The sequence below is a fragment of the Anguilla anguilla genome, chromosome 3, assembly GCF_013347855.1.
Source record: "Anguilla anguilla isolate fAngAng1 chromosome 3, fAngAng1.pri, whole genome shotgun sequence".
Classification (NCBI taxonomy): domain Eukaryota; kingdom Metazoa; phylum Chordata; class Actinopteri; order Anguilliformes; family Anguillidae; genus Anguilla; species Anguilla anguilla.
Window position 1 is genome coordinate 22,120,661 of NC_049203.1, and position 26,062 is coordinate 22,146,722.

The following is a 26,062-nucleotide window of genomic DNA, read 5'->3' on the forward strand; positions in this document are numbered from 1 at the left end:
AACCATGTTAATCAAAAACATTTAATGTCTGTTTCAGATTCAAGACATTTTACGCAAAACTATATACACTAACAAAACTCTTTACGCTATTTAGTAATAAGTCACTTAATGCAATTCTGTTCACCAAGGAAACCATGCAGAGCATTTTGTTTTCTACATGGTTTTCAGTACTGATGAGTTAGGTTTACACCCATTAAACAATGATAAATGTGTCACTTAACTGAATAACAGATCAAAGAAATCTTCAAATGATCAAAGAAATCTTCAAATGATCAACAGAAACATTTGACATTTTTGTGGCTTTTTGTTAAACACCCGGTATGACACCAATGCATGAACTCATCTAACTTTACCAGTCTGGGTTCAGAAGGCAAATGTCAAATTTAAAAGTGAAAAAAAAGAAAGAAAAAAAGAAAACAAAACAGAAAAAACAACCTTCAAGTTCAAGACCTGGGCCTGCCTGGTTCTTCAACAACAACAAAAAAAACACTTTAAATACTTAAATTAGTAATGCACATAAGATTCTCATAATGTCCTTATGGTTACTCCAGGTGTATTCAAACAATGAAACTTACAGTTACACAATGTACAAAACTGCTTAGTACACACTACTGGGGTACAGAGTACAGCAGGTTACCAATTCATCTCACCATGTACAAAGCAAGAGATGGAGCACTGGTCACAGGACTGGACCCTTCGCCTGCTCCTGGTTTAATATTTGTTGATGCCGAAGATTCGAACTCCGTGAAGCTGCGGTAGTTTGGGGATGAGCACACTCAGAAGCGAAGCCGTGTTGATTACAAAGTGTGTTGTGTCATACTTTGTGTAGAAGCTTGCAAGAAAATATCTGGGGGGGGGGGGGGGGTGGGACAGAAAATTAACACTCAAGGGGTCATTCAATGAACAGAAATAACATTTAAAGCACATCCTGCCAATTTTAAAAAAGTTTAAATATTTAACTTTGGTTATGAAGCAAAGCCTTTCATTACAGTAAAATAAACATTTCATCATGTCACATTTTTTTCCTTTAAGCTCATTAGAGCATGCTCGACATTAGATTGTGTAGAACGTGTTGAGAGCATAGTCTTACAGAATTATTGGTGAAATTGTGAAGAACTTTCTAGAAGATGTGAACTGCACGCCATAGTCCAGCTGCTCCCAGTGTGTCAGGAGTCTGGCTTTTCCTTGGTCAGGAGTCTCAAATGGAGTCCCCTTGACAGCATGCAAAAATACATACATACCCTGCAAGCAAGAGAAAAAGGCAAATTAGAAAATGCCTTTGAAGATACATACCAGCAAATTGTTGTGTGGACAGCCAAAATTGATCACAGGTTTTTATAATTCTCGTAACGTTCAGATCCAATTTAAATTTTTGGATATTTCAGAAAGACTGCACATTGCAAACTACTTTTTGGTAAATTAAACACCAAGCGCATCAGATCTTGCATTCCTTTCTCGAACAGCAATATAGCACTTGGCTTTTGGTTAAAGCAGCTTGAGTCCTGTCCTGTCTAAGGGGGCTTCATTTCCTCAGAAAAAGGAGAAAATTAACACGCACCTTCATGCCATAAATAAAAGCACAGCAGTTTTGACTTATCAACCAGATGCTGGCAATGAGCTATTCAGATAAGAATGCAGCCCATTCTAAATTTAAAGGGTTCATGCAGGGTTTCGGAAATGTTAGCAAACTCGTTTTGCAACCACTGACAATAAGACAGAGGAAAAGAATAATAATGGCAGGAAAGAACAGCTGTGGAATGGCTGTACAGATGTCATGTAGCATGTGGATTTCAGCTTTTGTATGAGCGCCTTTACTGTGCGAGTGACCTCGTCTTTTTTAGACTTCAAAATGGAGCCGATGTCCAACTTGACATGCTAATATATTGAGGAAAGATCCATTGTTCCAGCCCCAGCTGGTCTGGCGCTCCAGTTGCTAAGTTTAAACCAATGGGGTTGAGTCGACCGACGCTATCAGATACAGGGTGCCAGGCATTCAGCAGAAAGACACTGGAAGAGAAGGGGCCATACAATATAACCACAAAACTATTTCAAGTGCTTGTCAATGCCAAGCGATGTGCAAGCCATCTTACTTGTGGATTTTGTATCCAATGCAGTTCTTGTCTTATCAGTACAGCCTCTCATCATTAGGGAACAGTGAAGTTAAGTATGGCACAGTCTTGTGGATATGGGTCGGCATACATGTAAAGACATCTAGATGTGATAAAACATGCAGCTTTCAGGCTAAATATAAACGGTTCATCCATTCACTGCAAGGTGATAACATTTCCTGAAGCCACGTGTAAGCCTTCAGTAGCTCATCACACTAATGCACTGATCTCCAGCAAACTGACACACCCGTGTGGTATGGAATCCAGACAGAACCAGTCCTCGACTGCAGCTCGCACAGAATTGGCACAAGTGCTGCATCCTACTGGAGGTTTTTGGTAAGCCAGGTTTGTCCCTCTCTATTCTGCAATTGTGATTCCTCTGGTGGACTTGTTGCCTGTTCTCTACTTCTCCTAGTCTGAATCAAACCAGGTACAATTTGTTTTTACAAACTCAACTACGGTTAACCACAAAGACATTTTTCTCCCTGAATGGTTTGCTCACAATAATGTGACCCTTGTTCTATCCACTCATGTAACAATGTTTCAACACCGCATGGATTCTCTCACAGGTTATGAAATTTACTTAGGAGTATTTTAGTACAGTAATGCAGTCATTTTGGCTTTAGGCTATAGCATTTAAGTGTTTCGTTTACTTTGCCATATTTGGGTCATTTCAAGTCACAAGCCTTCATATATTACGTGTACTGTTTGACTGCAAATACAGTTACTGCATTTAAAAAAAATACTCCAACCATTCACTTTATGTAAACTGATCCATGATGTTTCCTTTTACTTTTTTAATGATGTTTCCTTTTACTTTTATTTACATTATCTCACAATACCTTTATGTCAGGAATTAATTTCCATAGTTACATTTTTTTTCCAGGTCCCTGTATATGGTATATGTATGTAAGTCTATGTGTATCACCATGGTTTAGACACTTTTTAACATGGTGAGCAGAGGAATGTTTTGGTTTGGTCCATTTTATTTTTAACATAAAAAAACCACTTATTATGAATGCGGTATTGCCACATATTGCATAACACAGGAGTACTATATTGAGGATGTAGCCAATGATCCAGATCCTAATGCTAATCCAGAGTAAAAAGACAGCTTTCATGCAGTGGGGCACACAATCTGCCCTTCACAGAACTTACCAAATTATGAATAACGTTAGTTAGGGTCCAGACGACCGGGACGCTGAAGAAAGGAATACTCAAGAGAACAATGTGCAACATCCCGACACCCAGCGCGTAGGTCAGCCAGATACCCCTACTGTTCATCACCCGCGTGTTGGGGTTCACTTCGCTGTGGGCCACACCAACATTCATTCTGATCTACAGTATGAGGGGGGACAGAGAGCACACGATTTACATACTTAAAGGTTATAAATAGTTCTGAAATCTGTTTCACTTATTCAAATGACGGCGAAGTGTAAAACCGCTCAGAGTCTTGTGTAATTAAAATCGCAGACCCACGAAGTACTTTATTACATTAGCTAATCCTGTTTCACAACGTGGCAGTCAAGAGGCATGGAAAATACAATTGCTTAAATACATCAGTGGATTGCAGCCGAGTAAAATAGTCTCAGTTGGACATTTTATAACCATTTTCACTGGCATTCTGTACTCCTTTACCCCTGCAGCACTGACGCCGGAATGTCTAGTGCAGCTGAAACTAGAATGCACTTTACATACAACGTCAGGTCTACGAAAGTACCACTTAAACACACAATTGTGATTCATCTTAAACTGCTTTCTTACGCCTTGATTAGTCTACAGGCAATTCAACTAATATCCTGAATAGTAAAATATGGATTAGAGTTGAAGCTCATTGGTAGTGAGCCGTTCACTTCGGTAAACACGTAGCTTTAAGAAGATCAATGGCCGATTATCCAAAGTTCAACGTTGCGTCATATTCTTATATTTGTCTTCGAGTCAAGAACATTTGAACAATGTCTTTTTTTGTATGGTCAACAGATGTCTGGGCTTTCAGGAGAGATAGAAGAACGGCGTGGTGGAACCCACGTGTTCGTACTGATTTTTGATACAACATTGACTGGATCAAAACCAGGATTCATCCGAGACAACAATGAAATTTGTTATGAGGGACGCGGAGATAACACTGCTAGCAAGTTTAGACAATATTTAATCTCTATTGTCAATAACATGCACCTGATTTGGTTGAATAAAACGTTCTTATTTAAACTATTTTTGCGCTGGTGCAATTTTTCTAAAATGGCAGAGAATCGATAGGAAATTAGCTTTGACGGGGTTTGATCAGCAGGTCAAGGTGCGCACTGCGTAGACCACATACCAAGCTACCGCTAAATACCAAGCTTGCATTCAAAGGGATCAAATGTGTCAGACACATATTGTAAAAAGCAAACGAATCACTAAAAAGTTATTAACGCAGCTAGCTAGCTAGGCAAATTATCTATGCTAGTATAGCTCGCCGGCTACACATTACTCTTCAGTCTAAATTCAGCAAATAAAAAACATGCTAACGTTAGGAATCTAAGAACATATCGATATTCGAATGCCGAAAGCATGCTGCTGGACAACAGCTTACAGAAAACGCGTAAATAAGATTTCAGATCATCCCTTTCACCAGAAGTAATATTAGTCAACAGCTCCTGAGAATACACTGCTACAGGAGCTAGCCTTGCTACAAAACTAGCAATCGTATTAGCCAACTAACTGGCTTTAAACAAGTATATTTTGAATTTTGTTATACAAATGATTGTGTACTATATTGAGAAATAGTTAACAAATCTTCATTACAAGCTTTTATTTTGTCGTCCTTATGTCGGCATAGCTTGAGAGCTGTTGCTAGCATCAGGACTGGACTGAGCAACACCAGTTGAATTGGGGTTCTGATAGGAATATCTATCACATAGGTCACTTGCAAAAATACATGTTAAAATCGTATGTTAAAAACACATACATAATTCTTCTGACATACTTACAGGCGATGCTTTATTAGTCGAATGCTACCAAAAACGACGCTAACTGTATCTCTCTGAAGAAATAAGGCCGTTTAACCCGTTCCCAGCGCTGTTGTTGTTGTGGCTGGCTGCTGAGTGAGAGCCTCTAGTTTCCTTCCCTCATAGAAGGAATGCACTCTGCGCGGAAGTGGAGAAGCGTCACCGAGTGATTGATGTTAATTTTACCCAATGACGATCGAATAAAGCTTTGCGTAAGTCGCACATGGAGGTCGGTTTCCGGTGTTTAGTTGAACTTGAATAAATATGTCAGCGTGTTCGGTCCAGTCAGCAGGAGTACAGAATATCCCGCCAGTGGACACTAAACACCGTTTACTTCTGTTCATTTAAGTGAGCCATGTTTTTAAGTTATTTTCATTTTCTAGATGCAGTTATTTTTTAACTGGCTATAAGTGAACAATTTATCAACCTGTTATTAATCCTTGTTTTTAAAATCCGTAAATATGTAATAGTCGGCGAGGTAACTGAAGCTTAGTTAATAGCTGCATATCTACTATCTATCCAGAATTGCATTTAGATGATCACGGTCATTATTCATGTGATTTCAGAAAACTTGAATGCAGAGGTGTAGTTTTTTAAATGTATGTCAAGTTTGTTTGTTTCTACAAACAAACAAACGACGGTCTCACTCAGTCGAGAGCAGGGGTATCCAAGCTTACCCGAAAAGTCCTGATGTAAGTGCAGATTTTTGCCCTGCACCATACCGCGCCTTATTCAACGAATTAACTAATCATTGTCTTCATGAGTCGACTCGAGTATCTTAGTGCTGGGCTAAAACAAAAACCGAGCTATTTTTCATGGATTATGTACATGTATCATGTTGCAGGTACCCGAATGTGGCAGAAATGAAGCCCCTCCCCCCGGAAACCATTCGGTTGCTGTCCAGCTCACAGGTCATTACATCTGTGCTTAATGTTGTCAAGGAGTTGCTGGAGAACTCTTTAGATGCCGGAGCTTCAAGCGTTGATGTGAAACTGGTAATTAATTAATTTTTTAAACACATGATGAAAATTCTTGAAATTCTTGTAACCCCCCCCCACCCCCACCGTAAAGGATTTTTTACTATCAAGTGAAATTAGTTCATTGCATCACTTAATTGACTTTTCAGCATTTACAACGTCATGACGTGTTTGACTTCATGCCAACAGATGCCACCCATCTGTTTACTTTCTGTACCGTTATTTCTTTCTGCCCATGTTGATAAACTTGAGTCTTTTCATTGAATGCAGTATGGATTTATAAGTGGTGTAATTGCATGTGTTAAGTATAGCATGTGTTAAGTATATTCTATTTGAAAACGGACATCAGCTCTTTCAAAAGACAGACTGATTTACACCTATCTTAACCCTGAGCAAGTGCATATTTACATACACGAATAACTGATCAATAGCCTTTGATTTTGATTAATGCTAATGCACTGTTTCCATGTGAGAAGAAAGTAATTTGTTAAGTTTTAAATCCAGTATTAAAAATCTAGAAGCTTTTCTAGGTTGCTACATGGGACCTGACAAGTTTTAAGCTTATACAACTGTCACTTCCGGGTCGAGGCGAAAGATCACTCCATTTAAATTGTAACTGCCAAGCTGCATATATATGAATAAAAACAGGGTGAAATATTCTCTTTGAACATTTGGTTTCAGTACTGGACAAGGTGACATATGCCTCTGTATTTTTATTAATTGCAGTGTTCTTTGAGTACTGGACATAGCACTGCCGTGTCGGTCATATGTGCTGCTGTATAAATTGCGTGTCATGTGCTGCTGTATAACTCTTGCGTATTTGTGTGCGCTGTAGGAGAACTATGGACTGGATCGCATAGAGGTGAGGGATAACGGCTGTGGAATCAAAGCAGCAGACGCCCCGGTGATGGCAGCAAGGCACTACACCTCCAAGATCTCCAGCCACCAGGATCTGGAACACCTGGAGACCTACGGTTTTCGGGGAGAAGCGCTGGGGTCTATCTGCGCTGTGTCAGAGGTGAGGGACACTCAACCCACATCAGCGCCTCCTATAGGTGATTGTGTGTATTTATATGAGAGAAAAATGATCATCTTAGTCAACATCCACCCAGCAGCCTTATGCAGCCCAGTGCATGTCTAACCATTACTTACGGTATTGAGGAAAAAAATAATGGGTTTTAGCAAGTCATGTGATGTGTGTACTGTTAGACCAGCTCCTGTTCTCTCTCAGTTGTCAGTGGTCACCTGCTCTATATGTGAGCAGCTTGAACCCTCTGTTCTTCCCTGTTTTATGGTCCTGAAAATGAAGTGCGTACAGGTGTGTGAAGCAGCCGCACAATCTGCTGCCAGGGCCAGCCATGTGATTGGCCAGCTGGCCGTTGTGTCGCCCGGGATGGAGAGCTTGTCCAGCTGGCGGGATTGCATTTATCTCATCATGCACCAGTGACTCTATTGGTCAATTTGCTGCCTGTGGTCAGCCTACAGATACAATTCTTTGCCATGTACGGCCCTAGTCCGCTTTGTGTTTTGCTGTACACTTTAATACCTCAAGCCTTGCAAAACATTGACTGTACACAGCTGCAGTGACTTCTGAAGAAATAGCAGAATGGCTGCTGGTGGTTTTCAGGGGTTGTGTGGACAGAAGAAACTTGTGCTGTTCGTGCATCAGCTTCCTTGAAATGTTGCACCACCAAATGATAAATGCATCTACAAAGGCCATATTGAAGAAAGTTGGCCATAATCGGGCTGACATAAGTGGTACGCAAGTAGCTTACGCATTAACGGCACGAAGATTAAAATGCGTGCCAATTTTTTCACGGAATAAGTACCTAAAAATAGGTAGGCATTTGCCCCATTTTGACATAAAATTTCCCTGCATCCTTGTAGGTACCACCCAAGGTCATTATGTCAACCCAGTGACAGTGGGGTCTGAGTTCTAAAGGGGCTTTTGTGAACAAGAAGTGGTCTGAGATCTCATCTATCTTTAAGTGGACCAGAAAGGGAACCAAGTCCTTTTTCCACTTCTCTTACAATGTGAACACAAAAAAGAGTTCATTTGCAGCTGGTTCACTTTTTGGTTCGCTTTAAAAGAACTGAGTTCGGTTCATTTAGAAGAATTACATGTGAAAACACCATATAAATATCTGCTGTCGTCATTCCATGCCAGGTCATTCTCACCACGAAGACTGCTGAGGAGGACATCAGCACTCAGTACACTCTTGACCTCACTGGAAAGATCATTTCCCAGAAGCCCTCTCACCATGGCCAAGGTTGGACAACTGCATTATCCTGACAGCATTTTTATATTCTACTGTTTGAACTTGGCGAATGCTCCTGTTTTGTGTTTGTCAGCAGTTGCACTTGTCTTTATTGGTTTTAAATTTCCAAAAACGACTAAAACACATTCCTTTAAAAGTAAAAAATCCATAAAGAAAAATCACCTAAGGCGAAAATTGTTAACAAAATTATTTGTCAGCAGCTGAAATCCATAGACTCTAAATTGCTCATAGGTTTGAGTGTGTGAGTGAATGGTGTGTGTGCTGCCCTGCTATAAATTAGCGTTCTGTCAAGGGTGTATTCCTGCCTCTTGCCCAATGCATGCTGGGATAGGCTCCAGCACCCTCTGCGACCCTGCCCAGGATAAGCGGGTATAGAGAACGGATGGATGGATGCATGAACTCAATGGATTCTGTAAACGTGATGTTATCACTACCCTTCTGTGGTGACTTGAGCTTTAAGTTGAGCCGTTTCCTCAGGTACCACAGTGTGTGTGATGAAGCTTTTCAAGAACCTGCCAGTGAGGAGGCAGTTCTATTCCAATACCAAGAAGTGTAAGGAGGAGCTGAAGAAAGTGCAGGACTTGCTGATGGCCTATGCTATCATCAAACCAGAGCTAAGAGTCACATTCACTCACAACAAGGTACGGTACACCCCGCTTATTACAAGTCTACTTGCGGGAAATTCATGGGAACGACTGTTCTTTCACACCTCCATCTTTGTTAATCTGGCCACTGAAAAGGAAATGTATCGCAGAAAGCTGACTGGTGCATTTTGACATCACTTTCAAGTTTGGGATCGGTTCTGAATGACCTTAATTTCCAAAGCATTAGTATCTTAGAGATTACACTGACAATACATCAAACTGTGAGGAGTGAGAAGTATACAGTTTCTTATGGACAAATGAGAATTTTTACTGATGCCCAGGAGCTTTTGAATGAGTGTCCTCACCAAAACAAGAGTCCAATAACGTCTTTGATTGATTGTTTATTTTAAAACACCCAAGGAGTTTTAAAATAAATTAAACAATATAACTTCTCTAATGGTTTGGGAACTTGGCTTGTTACTCAAAGGTCATTGTTTGATTCTCAGCTAGGGCAGTCCTGTTGTACCATTGAGCAAGGTGCTTACCTTGAACTGATTCAGTAAATATTCAGTCGTCTAGATGTAATCTGTAAATTACTCTGGAAAAGAAGCATCCGCAAAATGCACAAACGCAAAATTTGGTAACAAAGGAAATTGCCAGAGATATTTTGTTGCTGTTTTCTGTGCAAAAGTAAACATAACAGCCAATCTGTGGTCCTCTTACATTCTGGTTCACTTCAGCAATGCTGGAGTACCACTTATTTTTACCAGTTTATTTCCTCCAGTTCCCTAACCTCCGTTTTTACACACAGAAATGCTTTTCACCACAAGGTGTCCTCATCCACCAGAAAATCTTACACAAGGAACCTTTGAATCTACCAAACCTTTATTTAATTTTTGTTCATGCACCAAATACTGAATTATTTGTCATTTGTAATGTTCATAGCTGAGTAATGTTTTCAGTATTCTTTCAGGAACTCAAAAGTGATAGTTTCCCCCATTTGCAAGGAAAATTGTTAGTGTAATTGTAAATGGTTAAATATAATTAAAATTGCATTATGTCAGACTGGGGAGATTACATTTCTCAGATTAAGCTGTGTGGCCCGTTTCATAAAAGAATGTGAGACAGCAGCAGTTTATTTGCCCAGAAATAGTTAGGGTACTCACAGCACCCTTCCTCATTTATTATACATGTGTGAAAAAACGGGGTATTTACATTACATTACATTACATTTATTTGGCAGACGCTTCTATCCAAAGCGACGTACAGTAAGTGCATACCGAAGGTCATTGGAACAACTAAAAAACACAGATCTGATAAGGTACAGTACTCATTATGTAACAGCCATGAAGCTATGTTCATAGCCATGAACATATTAAGTCTAGTTCACACAGTAAGCTTGGGCTAGGTCAGAAAGTAATGTTAAGTCAGACTAGGAAGCATAACAGCAAGCTAAAACATCAAGATAATTGCTGGATGGAGGCACATGTAATATGAAAGTGGTACAGGAGGTACATGTGTAACATGAAAGAGGTCCATGTGTATTTTTCCATGGTTTGTCACAACTCTTCTAGGAATTGGGCTTTGAACAGGAGACCAGGAAGTAGCTCAAAATAGCCTAAAAATTCAGTGAGATTCCTTGTTCTGTGGTGCCTACCTTCCTCACCCCTGCAGCTCGCTGTCAAAGCCGGTTTTGTGCGAGCGTTGGTTCATTTCACAGCGCATTCGCATGGGTTCACTGTGTGTGTGTGTGTGTGTGCGTGCATGCTGTGTATGTATGTGCGTGCATGCGTGCGTGCGAGAGAATTTTGCCCAAACACTGATCATTTTCCCCCAGCCCCACATGGCAATCTGCCTTCATTAAGAATATTCTTCTGTCAGAATGAAAATTCTCACGGCCTGGTTTGAACACCTGGTACCTGAGCTGCATGGTTTTGAGCAGGAGCGCGGAGCCAGGTTGCGTGTACACGCATTGAAAACTACAGCGACGGGGGGGGGTTTGGGTTGGGGGAGGAACACGTGGGTGAATTGGGGGAGGCACATTAACCCCCCGATTCATTCTCTCAGCGCTTACACACGCATATCCTGTATCACAAACTTAGCACTTAAGCCTGGGTCTGATTTCATAGCGTCTCCCTTTACACCCCACAGATTGAGTATTTCATTGCAAATATTTGTGTTATGGGCTGCATACTTTCAGAAATCAACACCCCCTGGATCTACATTCGCTTGTAGAAACACCAATGACAGATAAGACTCATCGGTGTCAAAACATATATATATATATATATATATATCCCCATCTGCAGGTACTAATGCAAACCCAGATATGCTAAGATAAGTAGTGAGTAACGGCACTGGTCCATCTCAGAGGGTGGATTTAAAGCGTAACCGCGGGGAACGCACTCGGTGTCAGAAAACCACCCGAACATTTGTAGGGGCGAATGGGCGGGCTCTGATCCGGTGCAGGGTGGATGCTTGCGGGCACGTAATCCTGCAGGTGGCTCTTATTTAACAGATCTTATTTTAGGATTAGAACAAAAAAAAATCCTTGACCTGTTTTAGCGTGCGGTTTCAGGCGCTGGTCTGGCAGAAGCCCAGGGTGTCCGATCACAGGAGGGCCCTCCTGGCAGCGCTCGGAACGGCCCCCACGGCCAACCTGCTCCTCCTCCAGCATCGCCACCAGCAGCCGCAGGTCAGTGAAAGGCCACCTTCTAGCACTGGCAAATAAATTCCTTCTCAGCGCTTTAGGCATATGCCTTGTAAAGCTCCACATCGCTGTAATTCCATATACTGGGGGGTGGGGTGGGGTATGGGGGTGGGGTATGGCAGAGGGGGGTGGGCGGTGGGGTGTAGCACCCGCAGTCTCCGCCCCTGTCAAACGTGTGTGTAACCAAAGCCCCAGTATTTCACACACGTGTAGGAAAACCAAGCTCGCCCGTCAAGAGTTGTGGAGCATGAGCAGGAATGCGGTGTATTGTAAACCTGTTTTATAAAGAATATACGTTACCCTTTTAAGATGCTATTTGTGGTCCCGGCCCTGACTTGTCCCCCATCGCGGTATGCACAGAAGCATCGCATGCCTTACTGCCGAACGGGTCCAACTGAGCAATAGGTGAGAGGCTGGAAAAGGCCACATGGTGGGACGCTGACAGAACTGGGTCTTGAACCATCCCGGTGCGGTGCCTGCCTAACAGTCCTGGAACAACTCGGTGTGCCTGGTGTGCTCTGTTAGCATTCTATACATTATTCAGTATTACTACACCCATTCCATTTAACAACTTGCCCTTTGCCATTTCTAACATTTCTGTGGTTTGCATTACAATATTGCTAATTGGCTTCGCAACAGATATTAGCAATCAAAGGCGAACACATTGTGCACTAGTGTGCTGAAAGGCTCTTATGAAGGTTGCAGCCTTCAAAGTCCTGTGTTGTGATGGTTCAGTTATTAGCGATACTGTATTACGGGCGCCCAGCCAACAGGGGGCCCTTCCTTCCAGAGGAACTGGTGAAAAGCTTGTCATGTTGTGTGGGTAATTCTGGCAACACAATGTTGATGTTAAATTTTTGATTCTGTTGTATGCATAATACATAAAAGCTTTTTGACTGTGATAGGTGACATTGTAATATAATGGTCAACTGGGCTTGTAACTCAAAGGTTATGGGCTAGATTCCAAACTGGAGCACTGCTATTATGCCCTTGAGCAAGGTACTTATCCTGAACTGCTTAAGTAAAATATTCAGCTGTGTAATGGAATGATTTGGTTAAATGGACGTGTGTGCAGTGCTGGATAACCAAGGGTGGCCTTGATTTGTGCAGTCACAATCCTGCCATCAACAAGGAAGCAGGTTTGCTGAGACCCAGCTGAGAAGAAATCGAGCTTCAGAGTATGAAGTGACTCATTTCACCGTTCTCTCATGGCTTAATTGTGTTATAACAGCGGTTACGTTTTTTCTGGCACGAGGATGCAAACCCTTTCACGGACCTCTGATTTAACTGTTGGGAATCGAGCCATTTCTTTCAGAGGATAAAATGTCTGCTTTTACTATGAGACATTTCCTATTTAGTTCTATTCAACCATCCTTGAAATGACTTGTCCTTTTTAATTTCCCCCTGCATCAGATGCTGTAATAAAGCTTCATAAAGTGGTTTTCCCTGATTGGCTACTTTACTCTGTAAAACACAGTTTTACTGCCAGCAGATGCCCAATTGTTTTGTCACAGGATGCTGACCGGCAAAGCCAGATGCCGGAGGCAAATGCAGCACTAAATTAGAAGGGAACGCGTGGACTGTGGCGCATGTGGATGTGTGGCTATCAGCGGAACACTGCTGGCACACAAGCGTGTGCCCCCCTGCAACGCTGGCCCCTAGCTGACCCCCTACAGGCCTGGCAGAGTATCCCATCTGCACCAGGAGCCCTGAGAGCACAGCATCACCACAGGAGCCTGAGAAAAGGGCCCAAAATCCTGAACTCTAAATAATGACCGTGAGCAGAGTGTACCTTCTACAGGACCTGCTACTCTCTTGTACACAAGATTATTTAGTCCCCTTCTTTCTTTCTCTCTCTCTCTCTCTCTCATTCTCTCTCTCGCATTTGTAGAGGAGAATTAATAATTTCTGTCACATGAACTTGTGGGACCGGTCGTAATTGTGTTTCCGGAAAGTGTAAAGATCAGCTGGGTCACGGCGGGTCATGTGGGCGGGCTACCTGCGGGGCCGTGCGCCCGCTAATGGGTTCCCACCAATGCACATTCTTTCCACGTAGCAACGCCGGGGCTGCATTCTGATTAAGGTGACCTCTGTCCCTCTGCTGGGCTCGGCGCTGGAGCCAGTGCCGCGGTGGAACAGAATGTCACACCGATTTTTTGACAGCGACGGCCCCCGTTTCCAGGCCAGGAATCAGGGCAACCAGCGGTAGTTGCGGAAGCACTAATCCGTGGCCAGTTATGACGTCCGAACAGGCCACTGCACGACAGCGCACGTAAGGGAAGCCTGTTACTATTAATATAGCAGACATTATTGCAAATGGGTTTATCTTAATAAATATGACCAGTATTTGGCCACAAACAGGCACAGTCCAGTACAGTCCGTTTAAAAAGTAAGAAGGCGCTTTGAAAAGATTAGGAGTGAGAGGTCATTCATTTAAATCCAGAATTGCCGATGTGCTGTGTTCTGGAAGCTCAAGCACCGGTTTGCTCTGTTCGCATTGCTGCATTATGGGACACGGAACAGCAGAGAATGTTCGCATGTAATTGTGGCTTTTGTAGAAAGTGTTCATGTTAATCAGATTATCAAAAGTAAAGGTAATATACTAGCTGGCTAATAATAGCCACACAAACAGCATTGTGAAATATGCACACACACAAACACACACACACACGTACCTGCACGCACACACACACACACACACACACAAAATATTGATTTGGGTATTTATCAAGTGTCTCTACCCCCCCCCCCCCCCTTACTAGCGTTGTGTGTTGAAGCCAGACACACACCCCATTATTTTCTATGAGACTGTGACTCTTTCTAGGTCCAAAGATGCTGACGAAGATGAAATGACGTCATCATTTTTGTTTGGTTGTTGTTATTGCGGTCCCGTGTCCTTGTTTTGGGAGCAGCGTGGAAGGTGGGGCCCGCTGAGGGGGCGGTTGTGTGTGAGCGCGCTCGGAATAATGGCCCTCTTTCACAGGACTACATCACCTGTGCTGCAGTAATTGAAGATGTTGTAATGGCAAAATGTACGTCATGCAAACGGCCATTGTAAATGTTACAATACCAGTAATTCAAGTTCATTAAAACTCCAATTAAAAATGCCCTCTTGCCTCCGGACTGCCAAGCTTGTTAATTTAACATTGTGTGCTCCCGTTATACAGGGCAGGGTGGTTCATTTGGTGATTTGGAGCCGTTTGGAAACTCACTGGTGTTTACAGCATGCTGCCCAGCAGAAAAGGTTTTCATTGCAGATTTTAACAGCTTGGTAACAGCATCGTTGGGAGATGATGACATTCCTCCTATGATTATGTGCTGAGAGCTTAATTACTTGCTAAAAAGGCCACCAACAGTAGACAGTGTGTGATTTATTTGTTTTGAAAAAACCCATGTGGGTGGTTTGACACTTTGTGGTTCTAGAAGGTGGAGCAATCAAGGCTTGGGCATTCATTTATAAATATTTATATTTTGAATATTAAGTTTGGTTATCATTTAAAAAACTTTTTGGTTGAAGTCAATAAATATCTTTGGCACAAAGTACTGTACATTGGATCAAGTACTCCACTGTAATAATATTTATACAGACAGTATTGTTGACATATTTTGTTCTTATGTTTATAGATTGCAATAGATGGATACTTTCCCAAACCGGGCTCAGATGTTTCCATAATGAGTTCCAGTAGTTCTGACAGAACATTCATATTTGTGAATGATCGACCCGTTCATCACAAAGATATTCTGAAGGTAGGTGAGATGGTGTGTGTGTGTGTGCGCATGCAGCACGGCTATACTCAGTGTGTTTTGCACACGCTACCTTTCTGTGACAATCTGTGGACTGGTGTGACTGTGCTTTAGTGTAATACGTAAGCCAACATTCAGCTCTGCTTTACCAACAGTCTTTTTGATGGGATCTCCCTCTCTCTGTCTCTCTCTCTCTCTCTCTCTCTCTCTGTCTCTCTCAGGTGGTCAGACAGCAGTACAGCTCGCAGTGCAGTGGGGAGTCTACTCGCTACCCTACGCTAATGATGTCTATCACCATTCCCGCATCCGCTGTTGATGTGAACCTCACGCCTGACAAAACTCAAGTGATGCTCCAAGACAAAGTAAATTCATTTATAATTGCTGGTCCCCAGTGGTGAGTTTTAGGCAGTGTCCTTGCCCTGACTTTAAGCTGTCAAAATTGAGGAAGTGCAGTACCAACTGCTGAGTCACTTACACGAATTGCTGCTGCAGACCCACCAAGTTAATGTTGGGGCTCAGATTGGGCTGAATCTGTAATAAGCAGTATGTCTCTCCTTAAAAAGGACACCTGCCAAGTATGTAATATTCAAAAAGCCCCATCTTCAGAACACAAAACTGATTGGTAGCTGTTATTTGCTATTCATTTGTATTTGCTTCTTTACAATCTTTGTTGACATTATTTTTTGTTCACCCTTGACCTTTTCAGGCAGCTGTACTCTCTGCAGTGGAGGACATGCTAATTTCGCTATACGGCCCACAGACCACCTCCGAATCTGCACCTCCAGATGATGCTGCGCCCCCCGAGAGAACGAATCCCTCTCCCCAGGTCTCCGTTGTGGATGAATACAGAGGTACTGATCCTGGATCAGAGTCTGTAATCACTCAACAGAGGACTGCCTTGCCTGAGGCTTCCTCTGGAGCCCCTTCACCAGAAAGACCAGATCTTTCCTCAGCGATGCACAGCGAACCAGCTGCCGAGTCGTCTCTGAACCAATCAGGGAACACAAGCTCCTCGTCATCTCTTGAGGACTGGGTGGTTAGCTTGTATGAGTTTGATGCTAATCCCACCCTGGCGAGCGAAGTTCTCCATGGCTGTGCCCCTGGGCTAACAGACCAGGCTTCTCCAGCTGGTCCAGGACTCCTGGAGGACCCAGGCGGTGACGTCACAGGGATTTCGGCTGAAAGCTGGAGCACGGGTCGGGCTTTCAGGGATGTCCACACTGGAGAACCTCTGGAGCCAGTGAAGATCCACCGGTCTGCTGAACCCTTCGGAGAAACCGAAATGGAGCCCAGGAAGAGCCCTGGCAAAAAGACGCCGTCCAACGCAGTGACGGAGAAGATGACCAAGCTCACGGCCTACGACCTCATCAGCAGCCGCGCCGTGAGGCAGCCCATGTCTGCGAGCGCCATATTCCAACAGGAAATCAGACCCACAATCCTCCTGGAGAACCCGAAGGCCAGTCTGCAGGAAGTGACCCTCGCTATGGAAGAGCAATGGAAAAACCTCAAGGAGGAAGACAGGCAGAAGTGAGTTTCCAGATTGTACCGTCAAGGCAGTAGTTTCCATTTGTTGGGATACACCAGGTGAAAAAAACGCAGACCTGTCACATGAATGTGTAAAATACAGTGTGGAAAACAGCTTGGCTTGTGCCTTGCTCTGCCCTAGAGAAAAACAGTCAAAATGAGGTATTTTTGTTTTGCAAAAAACTGCCTCTGCTGATTAGGTTAGATGATCAGTATTTTGCACCGTGAAACAGGTATTCTGCCTCACAAGTCATTGTGCTTCAAAGTAGGCACCATTGTTTATTGTGCGGAAAGACAGTACTCCTCTTTGGTTCCATTACAATTATTTCCTGCATTATTAGTTATATTTGAAGCGTTCATAAATGTAATATAGTGCACTTTGTCGTCTTTTCTAAACCGTATTTCCAGATGCAATTATTTATAAGTTTCGTTATTAGTGTTGTTGACAACCCTGATAGAACGTCCCCTTCTGTGAAATGGAAACAGATGCTCGCTAGTATTAAATAACGGCTTATATTAACCTAATAGATAATTCATGTTTTACTGGTGCAGGAAAGACCGTGACTAACAGTGTGCTTATCTCCTCATCCGTCATGCGTGTTTTTCTACGGATGGAAAAAGCGCGTTGAGTTTTGCTTGTGGCGCTTCAGTATTAAGGAGTGTGGAAAACATGCGTGCCTTAGAGGTGAAGAGGTGCTGCACTGGGACCTGTCAACCGTCCATGCTTTCGGAAGTTCCTGTGCGAGGCCTCTGAGGATCTTTTGAGTTTCTCGCGGACCCCTTCCCTGAGCCTGTGCTCCTGTTAGCGCATTCGCGTGGGTTACGTTTAGCAGTAACGGTTAAAAAAACAGCCGCTTGGGTCCATCTCCCCGCAAACAGCCTGGTCGTGAGGTGTATGCTCAGTTAGATCTCATTTGTGAATTCTGGCAGCCTGTGCTTGCACGGAATTGGCTGCTGGAGGGGATGGTCGAGCGTGTGCGATGACACACCGGTGATAGCCTGAAGGTCAGGTGCCTGCAATCTGCCTGCACTAGCTGGCAGTGTAGTATAATGGGTAGGGAGTTGGTCTTGTAACCTGAAGGCCATAGGTTCTATTCCCAGGTTGGACACTGCCATTGCACCCTTGAGCAAGGTACTTAACCTGCATTTCTTCAGTGTATATCCAGCTGTGTAAATGGATGCAATGAGCATCTGCCTGTAATGTAATGTAATGCTCATGAACAGCAGAGACTGAAGCTGGTCTGGTGTCAGACTGAAGCTGGTCTGGTGGACTGCAGGGTGAGCAGAAGCAGTGAGCGACCGCAGCGCGTATTAAAGAGAAAAGCGCGATTATCTTCGCTGATGAATGATGGAAGTTGCAGTGAAGGGGATGGCTTACAATAAGAATGACTTGCTTTATAGAATTTCTGTTTGCTCCCTCATTTTTATTGTATGATGTGCACCAGCACCAGAATGTTCAATATCTTTATCTCAACTGAGTGGGTGCATGATAAGAAGATCACTGTTGCCAGATTGTGCTTATCAGTAGTTCTCCCCCCCTTTAGATGAAGATTACAAGCTCCTGTTTCAGCGTGAACACCCATTCGTTAAGTTACGCTGAAGGCTCCATGCAGGGCTGCACCGAGCAGCAGAGATGCTGAGCGTATAATTACTTGGCGTGTGAAAACGATCAGGAGGCGGAAGGCCGAGACTGTCGGTTTTTACAGGGCTCTGTTTTTGACGGTTCAGTTCCCCCCTCAGGCAGCAGCTGGTTTTTGTCTCTCCTCTCCGCACGTTTTCTGCTCGGTGATTTACGGCGCGTCCCCGAGCGCCCCTCGGACTGACGAGAGTCATTCGGATGGAGACTCCACATGTGAATTGAGGATATTTAATTAGTCGCTACCGGTGACCTCGTCACCAGACCCATTTTCCGCGAGGGCCTGCAAAGTTATTAGCCTGCCGGTGAATGTTCACGTAAGCGGCGACTTTTCCTTTTTTTTTTCTGTCGAAAAGAACTGGGCTGGCCAGTTCAATTAGTTTAGGCCAAACAAAATTGAGTGTACAACCTGACCAAAAGCCTATAGATTGAACTAATAAAAGGATTGTGAATTTTAAAATATTATTATATTTTTATATATTATAGTATATAGCATATTTGAGGTTCTGATTGGAATGGTAAACGCATATTGCTGAAGTTGCATTGTCATTTAAGTTGATATTATGTAGTGAAGAAAATGTATAAAGATTCAAGTGACACTGGATACTCCAGTATGTCAGATAAAGGTGTTTTGGTTAGATAGAATTATCTACATTTTTCTCTACATGGATTAATAAACAGTGGAATATTACAGATTCATTCAAATTTATTTTATCAATTACAATTTTGAAAGATAATATTATGAGACCTAATTTGTTAGTCCAAGTCACCTGGACAAAATAAATATCTGAGCAGTTTAGTAGAAGACTCCGAATAGAGATGTGGTTAATATTACAGACCCATTCATCCAGAAAATAACACATAATGGTATATTCAGAGCCATTGTGCACTACTGTAAACCAGGAAATTCACTCCAGTGGCAGAACTGATTGTGTTACAATCAGTGGAAGGGTTTAAGGTTAGCCGCTGCCTCTCGGAAGCAGGTTATTATTGGCTTATTGAAACGCTCGCTCTATTCTGCAGGTACGAGGAGAGAGCGGAGAAGGACGCTAACCGCTACGACCTCCAAAGCAAGCGGGCGTCGGAGCGAGCGGGCGCGCGGCCGGGGGGGTCGCCGGGCGAGCCGGAGAGGCGGTCCCCGGCCCTCAAGCGCAAGGCCCCGTTCTCCAACCAGACGATCCTGGACCAGCTCTTCTCCTCCCAGGCCCAGCAGCCGGCGCGGAAGAGGGGCCCGGGGAAGCCCAGCCGGGGGCTCCCCTTCAGCCTGGCGGCCCTGAGGGGGCGCCTGGGCCTCCCCCCGCGGGAGAGCGGCCCCGAGGCCCAGGCCCTCAGGCTGGTGCAGCGGCTGCCGTCTCACGGGGCCTGGGTGGTCACGCGCGGCGGGGAGCTCTCGCTCTTCAGCCCCTCGCGGGCGGAGGAGGCCTTGCTGTTCAATCAGCTGTTGGAGAGGAATGTGCTTCCAACAGCACCCCTGGAGACCCCAATACTGTTAACAGATGGGTAATGTATCTCACACTCGTATCTGTCTCTCTCACAGACACACACACAGACCCCCACACACACACGCGCGCACACTCTCTCAATTTACCACTTTCACCTCGCATCTTGTAACCTTTCTATGTGGCTAATGACTATGCAGTTTTTCAGAAGTGCACAGTTCAGTTTCTCGTTATATACCAGTTTTAAGTGATCTGAAGTTCATTTTTCTATAAATTTTTTTTATGACCATCATATGTGATAATGATGTCACCCGTCCACCATGTGTAACAATGCTGTTACCCGTCCACCATGTGTAACAACGCTGTCACCCGTCCACCATGTGTAACAACGATGCTCCCTGTCCACCATGTGTAACAACGATGCTCCCTGTCCACCATGTGTAACAACGCTGTCACCCGTCCACCATGTGTAACAACGATGCTCCCTGTCCACCATGTGTAATAATGATGTGTACCCTATCTTACCTGTCTTACCTGTCTTGTCTCTGTGTTCCCAATCAGTGTCCTTGGTGGGGCAGAGTACACTAGTACACTCTGTAACATGGAGAAAGAATGTCCCGGAACCGGTGGAGAAAGCTACTTCTCAGATCCCCGTCTTCTGTCAAACGGGTTTCAGATTCGACTGAGTGCAGGTGTGTGGAGCACAGGTGCACTAAGCCATGCGCACGGACACTTTTGCTTTGCTTAAGAGAACATACAGAAAAACAAAAACATGCAGGGGAAATTATTGGTTTATTGTAATGTTCATTACAGACTCCAATTAGTCTGTAATTGATACATGTAATCTATACCTAATCTAATAAATGTAATCTATATTTAAATTTCGTATAACATGCAGAGAAACTGTGCATTGTGATATAACATAAAATGGAATACACAAAAAGATAATTTAAACATACCATGTAGAAATTTAGCAAACCCAAAATCCCATCACAATGATTGATTGAAATCACTAAAATCAGGAACATAACCTTTTTTCCTGTTGTCAAAAAAAGTCAAAAGCTTTGCCTGTATTTGTTTTTTGGGGGTAAATAAAGAATCTCGATTATTTAGTATATTCCTTTATCAGCTTACCAAGAACTTTCATGTTGGAGTCCCTTGACTACTTTGTGAGGCCTGCCATTTTGGGCAGAGCCTGTGATTAGGTCATCAGGAGAGTAAATTGGCTTAAGAGAAAGTGCTGTTCTGGCGTTTTGCTTTCCTCCGCAGCCCAGCTGGATGCCCAGTTAAAGTGTGTTATATGACAGACTTGTTAAAAAGGGTTTAGCTATAAAAAGCAATGTACTTTTTTTTTTTTTTTTTTTTAAACAACGTGACCGCGTTTATTTCTGGACATGTGACGGCACCCGAAAAAAGGTAGAAAAGCTCCGGTTTGATTCTTTGCTCGTTCTCCCGTCTTGTTTTTGTTCAAACGAGTGGAACGCAAACTGACGGCGGTGTTCAGCACCTTTCGTTCTTTCGCTTTATTATTTTTCCCGATTCATGCTGTTAAAAGGTTCATTGTCCCGTTTGATTGAAAAAAGGTTGGGCCAATTGGACATCATTAATGTCATAGTTCACAAATGACTCAGAAATGTCAAACATCGGGGCTTGAATAAAAGGATTATGGGTAATTATTTCTGACAGAGTTGCTGTGTCACTGTGGGATTAGTGATGCCGTTGAAAAACTTCTCTGGCTCTCTGGGAAATGTCTCCGTTACATGGAATGCAGTTTGATTTAGCAGTATTTTTAACAAATGTTGACTTTTTTATAACCAGAAATATTAGCTACACTGTTATACAAAAGCCTATCAAACAGCATGTTAATATAATGCATTATGAGTGCAGAATTGAGTTATTAAGTGTCTGTACTCGCCAAACTTTTTCCATAGGCTTAATAATGCTCATAGGAATTTGAAGCAAAGTGGGCAAGGTTATATCATGCTATATTTTTTGTGAAAAGTCAGAGATGTTGCATGATCGGGAGATTTAGAAATGTAGCAGATATTTCCTAGCGAGTATTGTCACCGTTTGTTATGGTGTAATTCACACCTTGTCCTCAGATGCTGTGACCTTATTTATCCTTATTTTAAGCGAAATGGTACCCGTTTCCTGGTGGAAGTTGCTGCGAGTGTAGGTCAGCTCAGTCCAGTTGGCCTGTGTTGGGGATGGAGGGGGGCGGGTGTTGCGATAAAGAGAATAAGCTGGCCTTTTGGCTTTATACATGAGAGAAATTGGGAGAGCAAGGTCATCCGGAGAGCCTGGTCTTGGTGCCCCTTGGAGCAAGCAGGATGAGGTGGTTACGCTCATACTGGGGGCTCTACTTCCTCATGTCAGCAGAGATGCACAGGTTTACAGGAGGCCACAATGGTACTGTCACTAAGGAACAGAATATCTTTTTGCCAATTTAGCTGCATTTGTAATGTGACCTATGCCCGGTGGACAACAGAGAATGCAGGGAAACTGTCGGCACTAGACTGGAACCTCTCCACACGAATGGCCATTCACCATGGAAAGATTGCTGCTCGTAAACTACATTTTGGAGCCTTCTTCTGCTTTTCTTTCCAGTCTGTGAGGGAACTGTAATGGTCCTTTAGCACTCTATTTGGCCCAATGCTTGGTTTCATTGGCTACCTACCCGAGTCACAAAATCACAAATTATTTCTATATTATTCTTGCCTGGAGAATCTTGTGGCCGCACAGAGTGTATTAATCGTTGGTTTTTCTGCTTTGCTTGGCCAGGGTCCCCGGCTGCTGAGAGCCGTTTGGAAGTTACAGGAATAGCAAACTGTGTGCCCTTCCTTGGTGTCGCGGACCTGAAGGAAATTCTGACGGCCGTAGTGGACAGGAATGCTACATCTGTGAGAGAGACCAGGCCGCTCAAAGTCATCAGCTACCTTCAGGTGTGTAAGCCCTCGCGCCTTTCCACCCGGCTCCACACACACCATTACAATTTAAATGGAGAGCCACTGATCCTGTGTTTGGTTTCCCTGCGTGTGAGAAACGGCGTGGCTCTGGCATTGAAGCTGTGTTTGGTTTCCCTGTGTGTGAGGAACAGTGTGGCTGTGATATTGACCCTGTGTGGCTGTGACTTTGACCCTGTGTTTGGTTTGCTTGTGTGAGGAATGGTGTGGCACTGACCCTGTGTTTGGTTTGCCTGTATGTGAGGAGCAGTCTGGCTGTGACTTTGACCCCATGTTTGGTTTCTCTGTGTGAGGCATGGTGTGGCATTGACCCTGTGTTTGGTTTCCCTATGTGGCTGTGACTTTGACCCTGTTTTTGGTTTCCCTGTGTGGCTGTGGCACTGACCCTGTGTTTGGTTTCCCTGTGTGGCAGTGGCACTGACCCTGTGTTTGGTTTCCCTGTGTGGCTGTGACTTTGACCCTGTGTTTGGTTTCTCTGTGTGAGGCATGGTGTGGCACTGACCCTGTGTTTGGTTTGCCTGTATGTGAGGAGCAGTCTGGCTGTGACTTTGACCCTGTGTTTGGTTTCTCTGTGTGAGGCATGGTGTGGCACTGACCCTGTGTTTGGTTTCTCTGTGTGGCAGTGGCACTGACCCTGTGTTTGGTTTCCCCGTGTGGCTGTGACTTTGACCCTGTGTTTGGTTTCCCTGTGTGAGGCATGGTGTGGCACTGACCCTGTGTTTGGTTTCCCGGCGCCGCAGGGGGAGGCCGTGCGGCGGGTTCGCCGGCTCCCTCTCAGCCTCTCTGCAGAGGAGGTGAGGGACACTCTGTCCCGGATGGAGCAGCAGCTGGGGGACGGCTGCCAGACCTGTATCCACGGACGCCCTTTTTTCCACCATTTAATTGACATCCCCAAAGCGGAACAGGACGCCCTTCAGATCATGTCCAACACTCGTTAAAATACCGAAACGGGCTGCAGCTCTGGGACTGGGGAATGCTCTACTGCAGATATCAAGCTGTTTTTGTTTTATATCAAACCAGTGTTTAAGGGATTTTTTTTCCCCCTTAAAATTCCTTGTCTGTCTGTACCTCAAATTTTTTGTTTTTCTTTTACAAATGTCTTTCTCTGCTACGACTTTATATGCGAGTGTTTGTGTTTATAAAGAAAATATATACATGGTTCATAAATAAATAAATTGGTCTGTGTGTGGTGTATATATTCAGTATATGTTTTGTCATATAATGACCACTAGAAGATGTAGTAGTCATAATAATGCGAATAATGCAAATAGGAATTATAATGCCAACTTCAGGAGGGTTGATCAGTATCAAAGCTGGATTTGGTCAGCGCTGCAGTATAGTGCTCCTTTGCAAGGTTTAAAAAATATATATTTATATATTTATGCACCCGGACATATTTATATTTCTATGGAATGAGAGAAAAAGCAGGATCCTCTGCATGTTTCTTCTTGGTCTGCGCAGTCAGATGTTCTCTTGTGCCACAGCGCTCTTCTAATAAGGAGCACAGTGGTGCCTGCGTGGCAGGGAGTGAGTGACCGGGTTCGTGCCGATTCTGCACCCGCTGGTAGCTGTGATTAGTTGAACGGGCGCCAGCCGTATCTTTATTTCCCATAATCCCCGTGGCACGCAGCTCCTGCGCTCCGACTCAGCTGGGCAGGGGAACGTTCCCGAGAGCTCTGCGAGGAGACGCGAAAGCGTTCCCGTCGATCCGGTCTTTTCCGGCGGGGTAACGCACGCGGTAGCAGAACGCCCCGGGCGTTAAGTCAGGAGGTGATTTCTGCGGCGTGTTGTTCCTATGGGTGGTCCTCTTGGCCGGTCCGTAGCCAATCACAGGTAAGAGTTGAGGCGCGTGCCAGTGCTTCTCCGGTCCGGATGAAGACCGTGACCAGATTTCACATGAAGTTTCAGTCACAGTTTCAGCCATTCTGCTGTTAAGTTTAAAATAAAAAACGCAGATTCAGTGGCGAACTCTATCAGAAAGCTAATGAACCACAAAATTACATTCAGCAAGCCATAAATTCACTCCTCCACCAAGCCCTTTTTACACCCACCAGGGAGTGTAACCCATTGCGCACTTTTTACACCAATCGCTAGCATGCTTAACTGTCATGCCCCTAAGGTGAAATGAGTTGCTAAGGTGTCAGTTACCTGGAAACCAGATGAACAAACTTTGAGGCCTCCTAACATTTGAAAGATACACGCTAAACTTCCAGCTGCACATATGACTTTGTGGGAGCTAGGATTAGCAGACCTGACAGGAAAGACAATAATTATTTTTTGAAAAATTTACTGGTCTGCATATTTTTTACTGTTTAACTAGTAGAATAGCAATTACCTTTTAGCACTAAACCCAGAGCTTCTGTGTTAATCACCGTTAGTGTGAAACTTTTGGCTTTTTAATCATGGTTGAACCTGGCAAAGTCTTTGAACAGAAGCCAGGCCTAGGCTTCAGGAAAACCTGCCCAGCACAGCTCAGGCAAAGACTTCAATTAAAAGTGATTGTTTCCAGCTACCAGCTTAGCAGGGCCAGCTTTGGAGTGCAGAGAAGAAATGGCAGTTAGCGTTTAGTAGATGGCGACAGTTTGCATTTTAAGGTATATCAGTGTTTCAAAGCGGCGCAGGAGAAGCTTTCTATGGAGGCTGCAAATTGTCGGGGAATCTGAAACCAGATTGGGAATCTGTTAACCAGTGTACCGCCATTTTGACTGGAGCTGGTGCCAAGACGCGGAAGCATAGAGTGCTTGGCACCAGGCGCTGCCAAGGGCCCAGTTTTCTTTTGGGTTTTCAGAGGTTTTCATCAAGTGGTCAGGTGATCTTGCAGAAGCCATGCTCAGCATTTAATTGACGGCCTAATTTGGGGGCATAGATATGAGATGAGAGCACGGGACCGGACCCCACAGGGGCGCGATTGAGCCCACTGGCCCACACCGGCGTGGAGTTAAGTTGTGGGGCGGGCGTAGGATCAGGTAGACGTTTCAGGAACGGTCTCAGGAGGCGGGGGGGGGGGGGGTATAAGTCTGCCCAGGCCTTATAAGGGCGGTTCTGTTTCCTCTGGGCTGTGGTGGGGGTGTGGAGGAGGTGTGGCAGGCTGTGGGGGGGGGGGGGGGGGGG

At 44.1% G+C, this 26,062-nt stretch overlaps 2 protein-coding genes across 7 annotated transcripts; one reads left to right on the forward strand and one right to left on the reverse strand.

The window, feature by feature from the left end:
* Positions 1–2: 2 nt before the first annotated feature.
* On the reverse strand, positions 3–5,909 carry ormdl1 (ORMDL sphingolipid biosynthesis regulator 1). 2 transcript variants are annotated; one of them, XM_035409805.1, is made up of 4 exons: positions 5,773–5,909; positions 3,267–3,446; positions 1,091–1,242; positions 3–847 (listed from the first exon to the last, which is right to left on the reverse strand). In XM_035409805.1, the coding sequence occupies exons 2-4, from the start codon at positions 3,438–3,440 to the stop codon at positions 712–714; spliced, it is 462 nt and encodes a 153-aa protein (XP_035265696.1). In that variant the 5' UTR covers positions 3,441–3,446; positions 5,773–5,909; the 3' UTR covers positions 3–711. The 2 variants fall into 2 exon arrangements, with proteins under 2 accessions (XP_035265696.1, XP_035265695.1); XM_035409804.1 differs by lacking the exon at positions 5,773–5,909 and adding an exon at positions 5,078–5,245.
* Positions 5,336–24,145, forward strand: pms1 (PMS1 homolog 1, mismatch repair system component). Of its 5 annotated transcripts, none has more exons than XM_035409798.1 (13): positions 5,336–5,443; positions 5,940–6,090; positions 6,908–7,090; positions 8,240–8,342; positions 8,829–8,992; positions 11,514–11,630; positions 15,270–15,392; positions 15,611–15,751; positions 16,096–16,916; positions 19,573–20,049; positions 20,550–20,695; positions 22,770–22,930; positions 23,692–24,145. In XM_035409798.1, the coding sequence occupies exons 2-13, from the start codon at positions 5,959–5,961 to the stop codon at positions 23,887–23,889; spliced, it is 2,766 nt and encodes a 921-aa protein (XP_035265689.1). In that variant the 5' UTR covers positions 5,336–5,443; positions 5,940–5,958; the 3' UTR covers positions 23,890–24,145. The 5 variants fall into 5 exon arrangements, with proteins under 5 accessions (XP_035265689.1, XP_035265691.1, XP_035265692.1 ...); XM_035409800.1 differs by having other exon boundaries at positions 20,550–20,680; XM_035409799.1 differs by having other exon boundaries at positions 5,348–5,419; positions 5,937–6,090.
* Positions 24,146–26,062: the final 1,917 nt, after the last annotated feature.

Excerpts from the sequence above, each read along its gene's own strand:
- pms1 (XM_035409798.1), top strand. The coding sequence starts at position 5,959 with ATGAAGCCCCTCCCCCCGGAAACCATTCGGTTGCTGTCCAGCTCACAG. Across the intron at positions 7,091-8,239 it reads CTATCTGCGCTGTGTCAGAG|GTCATTCTCACCACGAAGAC; the intron begins GTGAGGGACACT and ends ATTCCATGCCAG. Across the intron at positions 11,631-15,269 it reads ATCGCCACCAGCAGCCGCAG|ATTGCAATAGATGGATACTT; the intron begins GTCAGTGAAAGG and ends TTATGTTTATAG.
- ormdl1 (XM_035409805.1), bottom strand. The coding sequence starts at position 3,440 with ATGAATGTTGGTGTGGCCCACAGCGAAGTGAACCCCAACACGCGGGTG. Across the intron at positions 1,243-3,266 it reads CTAACGTTATTCATAATTTG|GGTATGTATGTATTTTTGCA; the intron begins GTAAGTTCTGTG and ends TCTTGCTTGCAG. Across the intron at positions 848-1,090 it reads ACAATTTCACCAATAATTCT|ATATTTTCTTGCAAGCTTCT; the intron begins GTAAGACTATGC and ends CCCCCCCCCCAG.